The 16,293-nt window shown below is 68.0% G+C and overlaps 5 protein-coding genes across 5 annotated transcripts in view; 2 read left to right on the forward strand and 3 right to left on the reverse strand.

Moving 5' to 3' along the window:
• The window catches only part of EMIHUDRAFT_437424 (hypothetical protein), a 3,763-nt gene extending 2,145 nt beyond the window's left edge, over nt 1-1,618 (reverse strand). Inside the window, exons 1-4 of the mRNA XM_005764490.1 lie at nt 1,034-1,618; nt 579-700; nt 339-428; nt 193-263 (exon numbers count right to left, since the gene is read on the reverse strand). Coding sequence (XP_005764547.1) covers nt 193-263; nt 339-428; nt 579-700; nt 1,034-1,567 — 817 coding nt within the window. The 5' untranslated portion in view covers nt 1,568-1,618. The remainder of the gene's footprint in view (nt 1-192; nt 264-338; nt 429-578; nt 701-1,033) is intronic.
• Nucleotides 1,619-4,471: 2,853 nt separating this feature from the next.
• EMIHUDRAFT_104391 (hypothetical protein) lies at nt 4,472-7,102 on the forward strand (the record flags this gene model as incomplete). Its single annotated transcript, XM_005764491.1, has 6 exons — nt 4,472-5,449; nt 5,585-5,591; nt 5,639-5,754; nt 5,844-6,777; nt 6,842-6,936; nt 7,028-7,102. 6 exons carry the CDS (start codon nt 4,472-4,474, stop codon nt 7,100-7,102), a joined length of 2,205 nt encoding a protein of 734 aa, XP_005764548.1.
• A 1,643-nt stretch (nt 7,103-8,745) lies between these two features.
• Nucleotides 8,746-10,637, reverse strand: EMIHUDRAFT_464906 (hypothetical protein). The gene has a single exon (XM_005764492.1). It carries the CDS (start codon nt 10,582-10,584, stop codon nt 8,941-8,943), a length of 1,644 nt encoding a protein of 547 aa, XP_005764549.1. The 5' UTR covers nt 10,585-10,637; the 3' UTR covers nt 8,746-8,940.
• A 68-nt stretch (nt 10,638-10,705) lies between these two features.
• On the forward strand, nt 10,706-12,440 carry EMIHUDRAFT_213894 (hypothetical protein; the record flags this gene model as incomplete). Its single annotated transcript, XM_005764493.1, has 5 exons — nt 10,706-10,729; nt 10,932-11,540; nt 11,625-11,671; nt 11,810-12,073; nt 12,242-12,440. The coding sequence occupies 5 exons, from the start codon at nt 10,706-10,708 to the stop codon at nt 12,438-12,440; spliced, it is 1,143 nt and encodes a 380-aa protein (XP_005764550.1).
• Nucleotides 12,441-14,321: 1,881 nt separating this feature from the next.
• Nucleotides 14,322-15,965, reverse strand: EMIHUDRAFT_213895 (hypothetical protein; the record flags this gene model as incomplete). Its single annotated transcript, XM_005764494.1, has 4 exons — nt 14,322-14,393; nt 14,547-14,738; nt 14,811-14,933; nt 15,039-15,965. 4 exons carry the CDS (start codon nt 15,963-15,965, stop codon nt 14,322-14,324), a joined length of 1,314 nt encoding a protein of 437 aa, XP_005764551.1.
• Nucleotides 15,966-16,293: the final 328 nt, after the last annotated feature.

The raw sequence follows: 16,293 nt of genomic DNA on the forward strand, positions 1-16,293 counted from the left end.
CGGCGGGCAGCCGGCGAGGCAAGGCGGGCAATCGGCGAGGCGAGGCGGGCAATCGGCGAAGCGGCGCGGACCAGCGGGCGGCGCGCTTGGGGCAGAGGAGTGCGGCGGCAGGGAGGCCGAGGGGGTGGGAAGGGGGGGAGACGCGCGAGGGGAGGGGAGGGGAGGGGAGGGGCTGAGGGGTCGGGCAGCGCCGCACCGCCTCGACGTGCGGCTGCGTGTCTGGCTGCCCCTTGAGCCGGACCCCCCACCGCTCGTTGCTGTGCCTACACAAGCGAGCAAGCCGACCGTGCGCAGACGTGCGCCGCACCGCTCCACAAGCTGCTGCCGGCGCTCTCTACCGCGCGAATCGCAGCGTGAGGCTGGCTGCGAGAGAGAGCGAGTCTGTGCCAGGCGTCGCCCCCGCCGAGTAGGTGAAGTGGGTGGAAGCCCTGCGAGGCGAACCGGCGAGGCGGCTGGGAAGGCGGCTGGGGAGGGGATGCTGAGGAGTGGGGTGAGGGGGGGGGCGGCGGCGGCGGCGGGGGCGGGGTGGGGTGGGGGGTGGGGTGGGGGCGGGGGGGGTTGGGGCAGGTTCAGCGCGCCACTTCTTTGGGCCGCCTGCGCCGAGCAACTCGCTGCGTGCCGTCGGCCTCGCCTCGTAGAGCTTTGAGCAGAACTGGGAGAAGAGCATGCTGCCGCCCGCCTCTCGAAGGAGGGCCTCGGCCTGGGGGGGCGAGGAGGTGGGTGGGCGGGGCGGAGGCGAGGGGCGGGGCGGGGCGCGAGGGGAAGGACCCGAGGGGAGAATGGGCGGCGTGAGGGGCGGAGGCCGCCGTGCAGAGGCCTCTGATTGTGGGGCTGGCCGGTGGTGGGTTGGAGGGGGCGGGGTGAAGGAAGGGCGGTGGCGGCAACTGCATCAGGGCGTGGCGTAGCGGGTGGCGCGTGGCGCGTGGCGGTGGCGGGTGGCTTGTGCGTGTCTGAGAGAGAGAGAGAGAGAGAGAGAGAGAGAGAGAGAGAGAGAGAGAGAGAGAGAGAGAGAGAGAGAGAGAGAGAGAGACGCCTGCTCTGCGAGGCAGCTCGCCGGTAACTGAGTGGCGAGTCGAGACCGCGCTGGAGCAACCCGCTCCTTGTGCGCCCCCTTCTTGGGAGGGATCTGGCTCGGCGAGCCGCGGCACGAGCCGCTCGACGGGGAGCCGCTCTGCAGGGAGTGCACCGGAGAGCAGCTGTGGACGGGAGACATGCATCCGTGCCCAGGCCCAGGCGAGCAGCCCGGCACAGCAGGCCCAGGCACAGCAGGCGGGCTGTGCGAGCTGGCGCACGAGTGCAGGGCGGGGCAGGCGCCGGCGCGCATCGAGGCAGGGGCGCCCCCGGCGGGACTGCTGGCGCCGCTGGCTGCGGCCATCTCGTCGTACTCGTACTCGCCTCGCGGGAACTCTCTCGGGTCGGCGGGAGGCCGGCCGAGCGCGCCTTGCGCCACGCCTTGCGGCCGCAGGCGGCGAGGAGGCGTCGAGACGGCGCGCTGCTGCATCGGCGACGGCGAGAGGGGCTGGTGCATCATCGGTGTCGGCGATAGCCGCTGCATCTGGAGCGTCATCTGCGCGTTCACCAGCTCCTGCTGAAAGTGGCTGTTTCCCGGCGGCCCAAACCCAGGCTCCCGCCAGAGGCCGAGGGGACCCGACGTGTAGGGAGGGTAGCCGCAGCCGTTGTAGCCGGGAGCGTGCGCTGCGCCGCCAAACGCGTTCGGCGGCATGTAGCCGCCGCGGCCATGCTGCTGCGGAGGATGTGGCGAGTGCTGCCCCGCCGGCTGTGGGTTTGGCAATTGCGCGTGCCGGGATCCGGGCGGCGTCGCCGTCCACTCGGTTGCCGTCGGACGCAAACCCTCCGCGGCCGCCGCCTCTCGCTTGCTGAGATCCATACCTCCCGCCGCCCGTGGGACGCAAGCCCTCGGGCGGCGTTCAGATAGGGCCAAGTGAGCCGCGCGAGAGCAGCAAATGCGACGCGAAACAGTTTTTCTTTTCCCACTCCTTTGGCCACTCGGAACCACTCGGGACCGCTCGGGACCGCTCGGGACCGCTCGGGACCGCTCGGACGCTTCCGAACATTGCACTCCTCCGGCCCCCTGGCACGACATGAGTCCCTCTACACCGTTTGTGACTGTGGCATGCATCCAGGAGTGCCAGAGACCCTTAGACACATTGGCTTGGTGGGCGGCCCCGGGTGTTTCTTGTAATGATTAACATCCTAGGAGGTGTGTAAGACTGTGTGACCGACTGACAGGCTCTCTCACACAGCACTTGCACGACAAGGGCGTGGACTGGCGCACACTATCAAAAAAGAACAAATGGGGGCGTGAGGTGTGGGAGGGGAGGTCCTTCAACTGACTCCAGCCCGCAACCCGCAAGTCTGGAGCAAGACGACGCGTGGACTGGGGCTGGGGCGGCCTTGCGGGCTGGCTGGCCTCACACGATGCGTCCAAGCGGAACAAAGGCAAGCAGCCGGAGAACAAGGAACAGGCAGCTGCTTCAGTGTGGGAGACCCCTCTGTGCGCCCCTCCCCGTCCGCTCCCTCCCGCTTGGCGCCCATCCCGCCCTCCGCCCTCGCCCTCCGCCCCTGCCCTGGCTGGCCTGGGTGGCATCTCCTCATCATCACGCGCCAATTGGGAGGGAAGTGGACGGGGCCCTGAGCCGACCTAGCCGCCAAACGGAATGGGGCGCCCAACACGTGCCGGATTACTGTGCCCTCCCCGGTGCAGCCTTTCGGTTCGTGAAGGGTCGGTGCGAGTCGTGCTTTCCTCGATCCCCCGCCCTCCCCCGCCATCTCCGCCGCTTTGTTTGGCTCTCCAGCCTTACCACCATCGGGAGGCGGCGAGGCGAAATCAGACTCGCTCGGTCGAAAGACCCCAGATCGGCATCCATGCCTTTCTGGACAGGGTGGCCCGCCACAACGACCCCTGGAATTGCGACTCGCCGCTTTCCTCCCGCTGTGATCCTGTGTGAGCTCTGAGAGAGTTTGCCGCGGCGCTGTTCTACATGAGTGGCAGGCAAACGGGAGGGAGAGGCGATGCACCACGCGTCTCCGCAAGATCCATCAGCAAGCGAACGACTTTGCACAGCTCTTCGGCGGCGGCAGCTTGTTTGGCGGCAGCAAAGGGGGTAGCAGAGACGCCGGCGGTCTTGATGAGGAGGGCGGTGGTGGCGGTGGTGGCGGTCTTCTTGCAGGAAGCAGAAGGAAAGAAAGAAACCAAACAGCCCCAACCATGTTCGCTTTCTTTTTCGCGCAGACGTTGCTGGGCGCCGGTTTTTCTCCATAAAGACAACCATTATTCGCGCAGTTTCAGAACATATCCCTCACAAATCCCTGTCACAGGCTGCCCTCGGCCGCAGCAGGCGGCTGCAAGGCGGCAGAAGCGCTGCCCGTGCCCCGCCCCACCGCCGCTCCGCGCTCGGGCCGTTCCACCTCGTAACGCGTGCTGCTCGATGCACAGCGTTCCTCACGACTCCGGCGCCCGCGGTACGCTCACCCACCGCACACCTCGCCACTAGATATTGCCGCGCGCTCGAGCGAACTAACCACCAGCCCGACGCGCACAACAGTTAGTGCCCATTTCAGGCATGCCGTCAGACAGCACACTCAAGAGTGGTCCAAAAGAGACCCCGAGGCATTGCAGAGCCCCTAACCTGTGTGAGTATGTGTGTGTGCTGTGTGCCTGTGTGTCCTTCGCTCCTTCCTGAGAGAGAGATTTTTAGCAATACCAAACAACTCTAACTGTGATGCACGCCCTGCGAGCGGCGCGGGGTGCGTGCTGTCACTCTGTGTCCATGCGTCGCCCATCTCTCCTGGAGATGCCTGCGTGCTGCTCTATTTCTTTATTTCAGCTCGTCGTATTGCCCGCTAACGGATCTTACCCCGCCTGTGACCTCTGGGTTAGGTATTGCTTGGTAAAAATCTGGTAAAAATCTCTCTCTCTCTCGAAAAGTCCCGCAGCTACCGGCCGCCTCCCGCCGAGCGCCGATCTCCCGCTGACCGACCTTATCCCACCAGTACCTCTGTTTATTCGGTATTGATTGCTAAAATTCCCTCACTCGCGCGCGCTCTCTCTCGCTCTCTCGCTCTCTCTCGCTCTCTCGCTCTCTCTCGCTCTCTCTCGCTCTCTCGCTCTCTCGCTCTCTCGCTCTCTCGGTCTCGCTCTCTCTCTCTCTCTCTCTCGCTCGCTCTCTCGCTCTCTCGCTCTCTCGCTCTCTCGCTCTCTCTCTCTCTCTCTCTCTCTCTCTCTCTCTCTCTCTCTCCCTCTCTCTCTCTCTCTCTCTCTCTCTCTCCTCGCGCGCGCTGAAGTAAGCGCTGAAGTAAGCAAGTCGGGGAGAGGGGGGACGACACTGCTTCTGGTGCACCTCGATCCTGTACCGTGTTTGTTATGACCCCCCCATGCAGTTGGAGGTTCGGAAGAATTGCACCTTGGCGCGCGAACAAATGGCGCGAAGGACCGAAGGACCGTCTTAGGATGACATCTGTGCACTCCACGGTTCGCACGGAGATCCTCAAGGCGCTCAGCGCTGGCGCGACCGAGCGTGACGCCATCGTGAAGCACGTGCTCCAGCGCGGCCTCGTCACCAACAAGGGCTCCATCACCGACGCCCTCGTGCGCGAGGGCAAGCACCGCAACGTCGGCTCCGCGCTCTGGTCGCCGGCTGCGTCGGCGCCGGCGACCTACGCGTTGACGGGGCAGGACCGGGGTGCTGCCGCCACGGGGGGGCGCCGCGCCTCCCCACGCCTGCAGGCGCAGCCGCGCGGGCCCGCACCAGAGGGCTCTCAATGGGATTGCTTCTCGGGGCAGTACGTCTCTTCACGCGTGGTGGGGAGTGGGCACAAGCGTCGGCGGCAGCCGCAGCAGGGCGCGCCGGCGGCGGCCGCGCAGCGCCGCGTGCGGCCCGGCGCCGCGTGCGGCTCCGTCGGCGGCGACGACGACGAGGCTGGCGGCGGCAGCGGCGGCGGCGGTGAGGCGGACGGCACCGCTTCCCTGCCCACCAAGGGCTCCGCGCGTGCGGCCTCGGCCAGCGAGGGCGCGGCGAAGGAGCCCGCCGCGGAGGAGGTGGCGCAGTGGGTCGGCGAGCCGATCAGCCTGGGCGAGCGCGGCGAGCGCTTCTACCAGGCGGTGTCGGTCGAGGGGGAGCACTTTCACGTGGGCGACGACGTGGTCGTGTCTGGGCACTGCGAGAGGGAGGTGATGGTGGCGCGGGTGGTGTCGCTGTGGGAGTCGGGCGAGGGGGAGAAGGAGGCGGAGCTCAAGTGGTACTACTCGCCCGAGCAGACCGCCTCGGGCCGGCTGGCGGGTCACGACCCGCGCGAGCTCTTCGAGGCGGTGCACACGGATGATAACCCGCTCGCCGCCATCGACGGAAAGGCGTGCGTGCTCGAGTGGGAGGCGTACCAGAGGTGGCTCGACGCGCCGGTGGCGGAGGGCGACGAGGGCGAGGACGAGGTGACCTACGTGTGCCGCGCGCAGTACCACCCCGGCACCGGCGAGTTTGTGCCGCTCAACGGCAAGCCCCCCTCTCCCCTCCCCGCCCCCTCTCCCCCCCCTCCCCTCACTCACCGGCCCGGGCGGACCGAGTAGGCGCGTCGTCACTCGCCGAGGCGGCGCGGCGGGGCGGGCTCGCCCCGCTCGCAGGCGCGCTCGCCGCCGACCGGCCGGGCGGCGGCCGGCGCAAGCTCTCCCGCTTCAGCGAGGCTGCGAGGCTGCTGACGCCGCACGCCGCGCCGTCGCGGCTGCCATGCCGCGAGAAGGTGCGGGTGGGGACGGGAGCCCGAAGGGGTGCGGAGGGGGGGGTGGGGGAGGGTGCGGCGGCTGAGCGGTCCGGGTGGTGCCTCCGCAGGAGCGCGAGGAGCTCACGACGGCGCTGCGCTCGGCCATCAGCGGCGGCGGCAAGGGGACGTCGCTCTACATCTCTGGCACGCCCGGCACCGGCAAGACGGCGACCGTGCACCACGCGCTGCGGCTGCTGGCGGCCGAGCGGGGCCTGCCGCCCTTCCGCACGCTCGAGGTCAACGGCATGAAGCTCTCCTCGCCGCAGCAGGTCTACTCCCTCCTCTGGGAGGGGCTGACCGGCCAGCACGCGTCGGTGGCGCGCGCGCAGCAGCTGCTCGACAAGCGCTTCTCTGCGCCGAGCAAGAAGCGGCGGTGCGGTGCGGAGGTGGTGGTGCTGCTGCTCGACGAGCTCGACTACCTCGTCACCCGCACCCAGTCCGTCATCTACAACCTGTTCGAGTGGGCAACCTCGGGGCACGCCCCCCTCGCGCTGATTGGCATCTCCAACACGATGGACCTGCCCGAGCGGCTGCTGCCGCGAGTGCACTCGCGGCTCGGCATCCGGCGCGTGAGCTTTCTCCCGTACTCGCACTCGGAGATCGCCGCCATCATCGCCGACCGACTCACCGGCCTCGACGCCTTCGAGCCGAAGGGCGTCGAGCTCTGCGCGCGCAAGGTTGCCGCCGTCTCTGGAGACATCCGGCGCGCGCTCGAGGTGTGCCGCCTCGCGGCGCAGCTGGCCGAGCGGGAGGAGGTGCGCGCGGTCGGCCCGCCGGCCGGCGGCGGCGGAGCGGCGGCGCCCGCGTACGTCGACCTCGCCCACATTGACAAGGCATCGAAGCAGCTGCGCGGCTCCGCGTCGCTGCGCTGCCTCGGCGCGACGCCAAAGCAGCAGCTGCTGCTGCTCTGCTGCGCCGTGCTGCAGCAAAAGAAGACGGGGCTGGCCGAGGTCCCGCTGCACCAGCTCGCAGGCCACTTTTACGCCCTCTCGCGCCGCCACGGTGCGCGCCGCCGCCGCCCCCGGCTCGCCTCTCTCTCTGCGCCACCGCACCCGACCGCCCGCAGGCGCCGTCTCTGTCGCGAGCCCGGCCGAGCTGGTCGAGATGGTCTCGCGCCTCCGCGACGGGCGGCTGCTCGCCTCCGCCTCGAGCGCCGATGCCGTGCAGCTGCTGGCGCGCCCCGCCCCGCCCCCCACCGCCCCGTGGCTCCTCGCCCGCTTGTGTGCTCAGACTCTCGCTTCTGCCGCCGCAGGTGCAGCCAGAGGACATCAAGCACGCGGCGTGCCAGCACGGAGGCTTCTTCGCTGAGCTGCCCTGGGACGCGTAGCACGCGCGAAGCGGCGCGTGGGACCGGAGCCGGGCGGCGCGGCGAGCGGGATTCGCTAGTCGGCCGAGGTGCGTTCCCAGGGAGCCACACGTGGATCACACCGACATGGAACGAGAAAATTAGATGGTCGCGAATTGTGAGGATGGAGCAGAGAGAGCAGGCGCGGCATCGGACACCGTACCTCGTCGAGTACGTCTTTTCACAGAGATGAGAACAAAACGACACAAAGGCAAGCGGGCTACTCACGATTCAGCGGAATTCGCTAGATGGCGCCGCACCATCCTCGCTGTTGACGAGTCCGAGTCGCCAAACTGCTGGCCGAGCCAGTGGGCGCCGGCCCGCGTGCCAGCCCACTCCCACCCTGCCGACGGCGCCCGGGCGAGGAGGGCCTGGCGCACCGTACGCCACTCAGCGACGTGTCTCGTCGCGGCGGCGGCGGCGGCGGCGGGCAAAGGCCTGTGAGCAACGCTGAGGAGGACACTGTGGTTATTGCGTGCGAGGTCTGAGAGGTCGTCGCCGCCGCCTGTGTGGAAGTTGAGCGCGGGGATGTAGATCGCGTCTCCCGTTCGCATCGTGAGGTCGATGGTGGTTGGCGATCCGAGCCGCGAGCCAGCCACCCGGAACCGCTTCTCCCCGCGCAGCATCACCAGCAGCACATCGACATCGTCCACATGCCAGCCCAGAGAGGCCGACACCCCTCGCGGAGGAGTGAGGTACGCGTCTGCGTCCAGCACCGGCCTGCCGGTGGTATCGGCCAGCGTCCGCACCCACTCACCGATGGCTGCTGTCGCCGCGCTGCCGTCGCGCGAGTCGGAAAGACGCGCAGCAAGCGGAGCCGCATTTTCGGTCACGGCGTCGAGCACCGTCGTTCCAGGAGCGTGCACCCTGCCACAGTCTTCGCCCAAGCAGCTCCAAGCTATGTGGGCGCCATCGCGTGCCCAAGCGTCAGCTGCGTTGGACGGCGCGAATGCTTTTACCATTGGCAAGGCCTTCATTGGCAGCCGCTCAATCTCGGACGCGAGCGCGCTCAGCGAGTGCTTGTCGAATGCGCCAGGCGCGGACCAAGGCGCGGCAGCTGAGATGCCGCTACGCAGCGCCTCGGCGGACATGAGCAGCATTTCGGCGTACGCTGGCGGAGGAGGAGGTGACGGGAGTGGGGTGGCGCACAACGACCTCCTGCCTCTCAATTTCGGCAACCACGTTTTTTCCGTGTCGTACGCGCAGCGCTGGCGCGAGGGTGCCGCTTTTTTTCTTTTTTCGAGCGGGAGAACAAGCGGTAGGCCTATCGCCTGTGAGGAGGGCGTCCATAGACACCTCACAAGACCCCACACACGGTCTCGTCCATGCCTTGCGGCCGGCGACGAGATTGCTAGAGGCGGAGCAAGCCTGCTCTAGTCTCACACGTTCGTCCCTGTCGCCTGTCTGTGTTGTTGTGCTGTTGTTTGTCTCTTGGCACCTTGGAGTGCTGGGGGGGGCGACAGGGGGGACGTGGCCTTGAGTGATGTGTACGCCCACTCAGGGTGTGTGGCAGCCCGCTGGCTGTGTGTTGCTTGTGAGCCTGCTTGTGTCTGTGGTGTCGCTCGTGCGTGTCGTCATCATCTGTCCAGCGTCCACCCATACCGCGTTGGTGTCCAGTCCGAGCCTGACTGTTCTTCACCTTCCTACATACATACATACGGACAACAGAGGGCTGACAAGGACAACTCAACAGCTTGAACCAGCTCGTAGAGCGGTCCCGCCGCCGCGCCGCCCCCCTCCGGGGAAGTGAAGGGAAAGACGTGCGGCGCCGCACTGGTCTGAAAGAAACGCACATGGGCCCCGTGCAAAACCCCTCTCCCTCACACAAGCACCTTGGGGGCCCTACTGGCCGAGGCGGATGCGTGTGTGGGCTCCGGCGGCGGGGGCGGCCGCTTGCGCCACGGCCCGCACGCCCTCTCGGCGACGGCGTCGACGGCGGCGGCGATGTTGTCCTTGTGGCGGTCGTACGCCAGCCCCGCAAAGACCAGGAGCAGGCCCACCAAGCCAAGCATGACGACGGTGGCGAGGGTGGCCAGGCTGGACGAGCCCAGGAGCCGCGTCAGCTCGACGGTGAGCCTCCAAGCATCGACAAAGACGGCGGCCGAGGCGAGCACGAGCGGCAAGCCGGTGGTTGTCGACGCGGCCACGGCGGAGAGCAGCAGCATCGGCAGCAGCAAGGTGAACTGGTAGACGACCCACCGCCACGCCATGTCGGTGAAAGGCACGTGCAGGATTGCGAGCATGGCGCCGGCGTAGGCGATGCAGCCCACGTCGAGGGCCCATCGGAACGTGATGTTGTCGACACGGTTCTGCAGCTTGAGCGAGATGAAGAGGAGCAGGAACGCCGCGCCCGCACACAAGAACCACCACTGCACGAAGTCACCCGCGCTCGCGGCGCCGCCCGGCGCGATGATGGCGTAGACGTTGATGGCGAGCGCTGAGACGCTCACGAATGTGGCCAGGGCCATGGACGGGGCCTTGAGGCGCCACCAGATGAAGAGCGATACGAGCAGCGCCGGCAGCGTCGCCAGCCCGAGCAGCCCAACAGCCATCGTGCGGACGCCTGCCTCGCTGTCACAGCCAGGCGGTGGCAGTGGCGGAGGCGAGGCGCCCGGCGCAGCGGGAGGCGGCGGCGGCGGCGGCGGAAAGACGCCGCCCTTACGCCGCGAGAGGAGATCCGCGGTCGTGAAGGGTGGGTCGGCGCGGTAGACCACGCCTTCCGAAGGCGTGCGACCAAAGGGGGCCCACGCTTTGAAGAACAGCGAGCCATCGGGTGTCGCAAGCAGCGAGCGCGGGCTGCGAGGCTCATCGCCATTCCTCCCGCTCACGCGCGTGTACGAGAGGCCGTCTGAAGCGTAGCAGTAAACGGCGTCGGCGTACGAGGTGTTGGTGTGCGCGACGAAACACACATGCTGGCCCACAGCCACGAGACCGTGCGGCCGGACAAACGACCCGTCGAGCTGCACGGGCGACGCCGAGCCGGCGGTGCTGCGCCAGAGTGCCTCGCCGCGACCGCTTGCACGTTGGCCTCGGAAGAAGAGAGCAGCGCCGACCGGCTCGTAGACGAAGGTTGAGCCCGCATCCCACGACGTGCGCTGCGCCCATATCATCACGTCGCGCGACAAATTGGTGGTTGGAGAACTCCAAGTCGCGATGGGTCTCGGGGGGCCGTCATGGGGGCCGCAGCCAGACGTGAAAATGTTGCTGGCGAGGATGCCGCCACTCGATGCGACGCCTATCACGCCGAGGAGGAGGAAGATGTCGACGATGAAGGCCGGCTCTTCGCGGCGCATCAGCCGACTGGCGACGCCGAAGAGGATGCAGGTGTACAAGATCGCCAAGACCAGCCCGAGCGGCCAGTGGGTTGCCGTGCCCAACGAGATGAGCCAGATGAAGGAGCCGTTGATCAGAATCCCTCCGAGCCACGAGAAGGCCACCACCGGGCTGACGCAGCCCTGGCACATCTGGGTCGAGCGTGGAGCGTGAACGGCGGACAGGACGGGCACGTGCCCCGCGCTCGTTTTTGGCGCGTCCTCGGGCTATAGGACGCGACGAATGGACGCGTCAAACTCACACTGAAAATGAATGCGCGCCAAGCTTGCCAATCCCGTGCTGAAAATTCTCTTTTGCCGAGGAGGACGCTCAACAACCGCGCTGACCAGACAGTCGGATGCCGGACCGCTCCTCCGTCACGCTAGCCGCCACCGCCGCCGCCGCCGCCGCCGCCGCCGCCGCGGTCACAGTCTGGCTGCGGCGGAGGCGCTCTTCCGCGCGCCACTGGGTGCTGGTCGCCTGCGCGGTCCGCGAAGAGGCTCGCTTCGTCGAAGAAGCACTCGAAGAGCTGTGCGAGGTGCCGCTGATCCCGGCGGCGCGGCGGCGTGTGCGCGGGTGCATTGGCGGACTGCAGGTCGACGTGGTCACGGTGGGCATCGGCGAGGTGGACGCGTCTATCGCGTGCACCGCAGCCTGCCTCGACGAGTCGGGCCGGCCTCCGCTGGCTGTGCTGAGCGTCGGCTGTTCTGGCGCCCACCGTGCAGACCTCCTTCCCGGCGACGTGGTGCTGGGCAGCGCGGTCGTGCCTCTCGCCTGCCGAATGGTGCGCGCAAGCGGCGAATCGGAGCACGTCGGCCACCGCCCGGGCGTCGCCGAGCCTCCGCTGCCGGAGCTCCCGGCCAGCCCGCTGCTGCTGCGCACGGCGAGAGCGGCGGCGGCGGAGGTTGCGCCATCGCTCCCGGCGTGGCCCGATGGCGGCGGTCGAGAGCCGAGGCCTGTGGCGGTGCACGTGGGCAAGGTTGGCTCGACCGACACGTGGACGCAGCACGTGCCCGAGATCGAGCGGCTGCACGCGACGCTCGGCACGGTCTGCGAGGAGATGGAGGCGTACGCGGTCGCACGCGTCGGGCAGACCTTCGGTGCGCCGGTCCTCTTCATCAAGGACATCTCCAACAGCGAGCTGCATATCTCCCCATATCTCCCCATATCTCCCCACATCTCCAACAGCGAGCTGCTGCCGGCTCCGGAGCCGCAGCACGCAGAGACGGGCGCGGGCGAGTCGATTCTCCTCGAGGAGATGGGGCGCCGCGCCGCCGCCGTCGCCGCGGCGACCATCCGCCGGCTCGCGCGCGGCGTGGCGCCGGAGGCCGCGCCTCGAGAGGAGCCGGCTGCCCCTCCCTTCCTCGGCCGGAGCAGGCAGCCGAGCAGCGTCGAGGAGATGGCGGAGCTGCTCGGCGAGGAGATGCGGGCGGGCAGGCCGCCGCCCACCTCCGTCACGATCCTGTTTGGCCGGCCCGGAGCGGGCAAGTCGACGGTCGCAGACGCCGTGCTCGCGGCCGCCGATGGCGGGGACGTCTTTGGCGAGGATCTGGACGTGTGCGTGCCGCTCTGGATGCGAGACAACTTTGCGCGCGGCGTCTACCCGACGCTGCCTCAGCGGCGCGCCTTCGCCCAGGCGGCGTGCGACCACCTCGAGGCGCGGCTGCGCGAGTGCGCCGCCGAGCGGCGCGCCGCGGGCCGCCAAGCGGCCGGGCACTGCCTCGTCTCGTTCTCCTTTGTCAACGCCGACTTGCGCGACGCTTTCCGCGCGCGCTTCCCCGCGGCGCGGTGGGTGCTCATGGGCACGAGCGACGCGCTGGCGGCGGAGCGGGTGGCGCAGCGGGAGGGGCACTTCTACAAGGCGCCCGCGGCGGCTGCCAGCGGCTCCGAATGGGCCTTTGCCCCCGTGGACTTTGAGCACACCCTTCTCGACGGCAGCCGTCCGGTTGACGAGAATGCTGCGAGAGTGCTCAAGGAGCTCTCGCTGGCGAAACATTCGTGGATGTAAATGTAACGCGGTATGTGAATATTTTGTTGCACTGTCCACTGACGTCAGCGGACTGTCAGAGAGACTCTAGAGAGAGCCGTACAATGGTGTCAGATGCTCCGGGGAAAAAATCCGATATACTGGGCTCGGTGTTTTTAGGCGCATTGTGGGGTTGGCACTCCCATCGACCCTCATGACCTCCTGCGGTCTCTGAGATGGACACCAGTGGGTGTGGGACCACAGCCAGGATACACTCGAAGGCTGGGTAAGCAGTAGAGGTCGATACTCGACGCGTCCCACATGGTATGTGTCGCTGTCGGCACGCTGTCGACAGGACGTCGAGCGACACCGGTGGCAGTGCCACCCAGGAGTGGTCGGGCGGTCTCCCGTCATGAGAGAGCCACCATGTGATCCGTATGATGATTCCTGACAACCGCCTCAGTCAACTTTCGTCACAGTTCCCGCTCTGAGAGGAGCTGTGGGTCAGTTCGACAGCTGGAGCTGTGTCGCCGGCGTGCGGCGGCCTGCCTCCGGAGGTGCCTCTGAGGTGGTCACCGTGAGAGAACGCGTTCGAATTTTCACTCCGGAACTTCAACTTCACACGCGCACCGGCCAGGGCTACAATAGTGCCAGTGAGGCGGAGGCGCGAGTCGGAAGGCCGCGACCGTCAAGTGGTCCCCTCATTTTCCTACAATCGAGAGAGAAACTGGCAGCCAGGCGACACCAAAATACGTCTACGCGAGTCCATCCGCTACGTCTCAACTGCGCAGCCTTACGCGGGGCGGTGGCTCGACACAAAACTCGACGGCAGCAATGCCACATGCATTCCAGACGACATATTCATCGGCGAGCTTCAGCGCCGAAACGGCCTTCACCTCTCGCAGTGCCGCTCGACTGTCACGCGGGCACTCGAGCTTGGGGACACAGTCGGTGGTGCAAAGGACTACCATGGCGACTGGTTCCTCAACAACGCCGCCCGGCGGCGCCCACACGACGGCGTACTTCGCGCCTGGTACGATTGTGTCCACGCCGTCTCCGTCTCCCGGCCCGTTATGGGAGATGCCGAAAAACCAGAACTCACCAAACAGTTCAACGAGGGCTACAAGACCGACCTGGCTGAACCGGGCGAGGCTCCCGGGGGCAAAGACGAGATCAGTGAGGTCAAACTTTGGACCCCCCTCCGGGGTGGCTTGCCCGTTGGGGTCGGCCGCGCCGACACCGGAGGCAACCCCGGCTCCGTTGGAGACAAGTTCGCCTTCGGCAACACCGAAGAGCGCGCCCGCCTTGCAAACATGGGCTGCAAGCAACGCGGGTTCCGTGGTCAACGGGCGTTCGACCACACCACTGGCCAAGGCTACGTCAAGTCACAGCGTGGCCACTACCATGATGGGATCTTCACCAAACGCAACAAGTTCAACCTGCTTCTCCACGAGACATTCGGCGGCGGCTTCTCGCCGCCAGCAGTGGCAAAGATCAACCGCCTTGCGCGCAAGGCTCAACGCTCGGGCGTTGACCGCACCGCGTACCCTCCCCACTCCCGCCTCTCATTTGTGTCACACCACGCGGAACGCATCTCCATCGCTTCGGTGAAGGGGGTGAACCGTGCCATCCTCGATCGCCGTGCAAAGCTCGCTTCCGAGCTCTCACGCCGCGCGTAGGGCCCTTAGGGGCCTAGAGAACACAACCCCCTCTCTCTTTTCTCCCAGTAAGCTATAAGTACGTACAATCGCTGTGAACCCAGCCACGTACGATAAGTGGCAGGATAACGAGAAAACTGTCCACACAGACACACCCTCCACTGAGAGCGAGGTACTCTGTGTGCTGTGAGGTGTACACACGTGTCGATGGTTGACGTCACCGAAAAAGCGCCCCGGTATGCGGTATCTTGACGGTCACGCGACTTCAACACTGCTCTGAGACGGTGCTCGTGCTGGCGGCTGGTGTGTCGCCGCTCCCGACTGCGCACATGCCGACCTCTGCGAGAGGCGTCGGTGGCACGACCAAATCCTCCCCTCCGCCCGCGCGCTGCGCCTGCTGCTGCGGCGGCGGCGGCGAGGAGCGCGGCGCCGGCGCGCCCACGCGCAGCCGTGCGCGGCGCGCCTCCGCCTCCCAGTCGGTGCGCAGCACGACGGCGGCGCCAAAGCCTGCGACGCAGGTGAGCCCGGCGGCGAGGCCCCACCAGAGGCCGGCGACGCCGACGCGCGCCGCGAAAGTGAGGCTCGCCCCGAGCGGCAGCCCGATGAGCCAGAAGCCGACCAGGTTGAGGCCGGCGACGAGGCGCTGCCGCCCCATCCCGCGCATGACTCCGGCGTTTGCGGCCTGCAGAGCAAGAGGTGCGGGGTGGAGGAAGGGGGTGGAGGAGCTCAGGAGGGATGGGTGTGTGTTTGGGACGTGTGCTGCCTGCAGCCCGTCGGAGATCTGGAAGAGGGCGGCGATGGCGACGATGCCCGCGACGGCGGCGACCACCTCGTCGTCGTCGGTGAAGAGGAGGCCCAGCTGGCGGCGCGCGAGGAGCTTGGCGGTGGCGAGGGCGGTCATGAAGAGGAGGACGAGGCACGTGGAGAGGCGCGCCGCCGCGGCGGCGCCCCGCGCGTCGCCGCCGCCGAGCGCGCGGCCGACCCGGATCGACGCCGCGACGCCGACCGCGAAGGGGAAGCTCATGAACGTGAAGGAGCAGACGTTGAGGAGGAGGACGTGCGCGTCGAGGCTCGTCTGGCCGAGGTAGCCCGCGAGGAGGGTGGACAGGTCGAACGCCCACGCCTCCAGCGCGAGCATGAGCGCGCCCGGCCCGCCGAGCGAGAAGAATCTCATGCCGAGCGAGAAGAATCTCGCCGCCAGCCGAGGCAGCGGCGCGGGCTCGGGCAGGCAGCCGGGAAGCGGAGGCGCGAGCCGCTTCCGGGCGGCGGCCGAGTACAGCAGCAGCAGCAGCAGCTGCGCCCAGCGAGAGAGCGACGTGGCGAGCGGGGCGCCGGCGAGGCCGAGGCCGAGCCGGTGGATGAGCCACCAGTTGGCCGCCGCGTTGGCGGCATTGGCGAGCGCCGCGATGGCCACGAGCGGCAGGACGACCTCCTGCGCTTGCAGATGCTTGGCGAGGGAGAGAAAGGCGAGGTACGGAGGGACGCCCCACGCGAGCCCTCTCTCCCGGATGGCGAGCAGCAGCGGCTCGGCGAGCAGCAGGATGGCCGCAAACGGGATGCCGAGCAGGAGAATGAGGAGCGTCCCCGTTTGCGTCCACGTCTGGAAGGCGGCGTGCTGCCCGGCGCCGTGGGCCTGCGAGAGCAGCGTGTCGAGCGCCGAGGCGCAGCCCTGCAGCGGCAGGGCGACCGTGTTCCATACCGTGTTGGCCAGCGCTGCGGCGGCGAGCTCGTGCGTGCCGAGGCGGCCGACGAAGAGCAGGTCGACGACCGTGAGGAGGAAGGTGAGCATCGACGACGCCATGATGGGGAGCGTGAGGCGGAGGAGGTGGCGGAGGTCCGAGGCGCGGATGCGGAAGGCGGAGACGGCGGGGTGGAGGCGCGCCGTCTCCTCCGCGGCCACCTTTGGCATCGAGCCGAGAGGCGCGCCGGAGCCTCGGGCCGGGTCGCGTGGTGCGCGGTCGCGGTCAGTTGCAGTCGAGCGATTGCTCGCGGCGGCAGCTAGCGGTGGACTCGCTGCCCTCCAGGCGGGGCTAGCGGTGGACTCCAGGCGGGGCACCTCCGGGCCCACCCCCGCTCCTAATTGCGCACCACCCCCGACGGCGGGGAGCGTGCGGCCCGCGCTCCTTTTCATATGAACTGCACCGCTCCCGAGTCGGGATGGTGCGGGAGTGGTGCAGTCGGCGCACCCCCGCCGCGCCGAGCCGGTGGAGCCCTCCACCGAGCCGCAGGCAGGCTCG

Source organism: Emiliania huxleyi, assembly GCF_000372725.1.
Source record: "Emiliania huxleyi CCMP1516 unplaced genomic scaffold EMIHUscaffold_59, whole genome shotgun sequence".
Lineage (NCBI taxonomy): Eukaryota > Haptophyta > Isochrysidales > Noelaerhabdaceae > Emiliania > Emiliania huxleyi.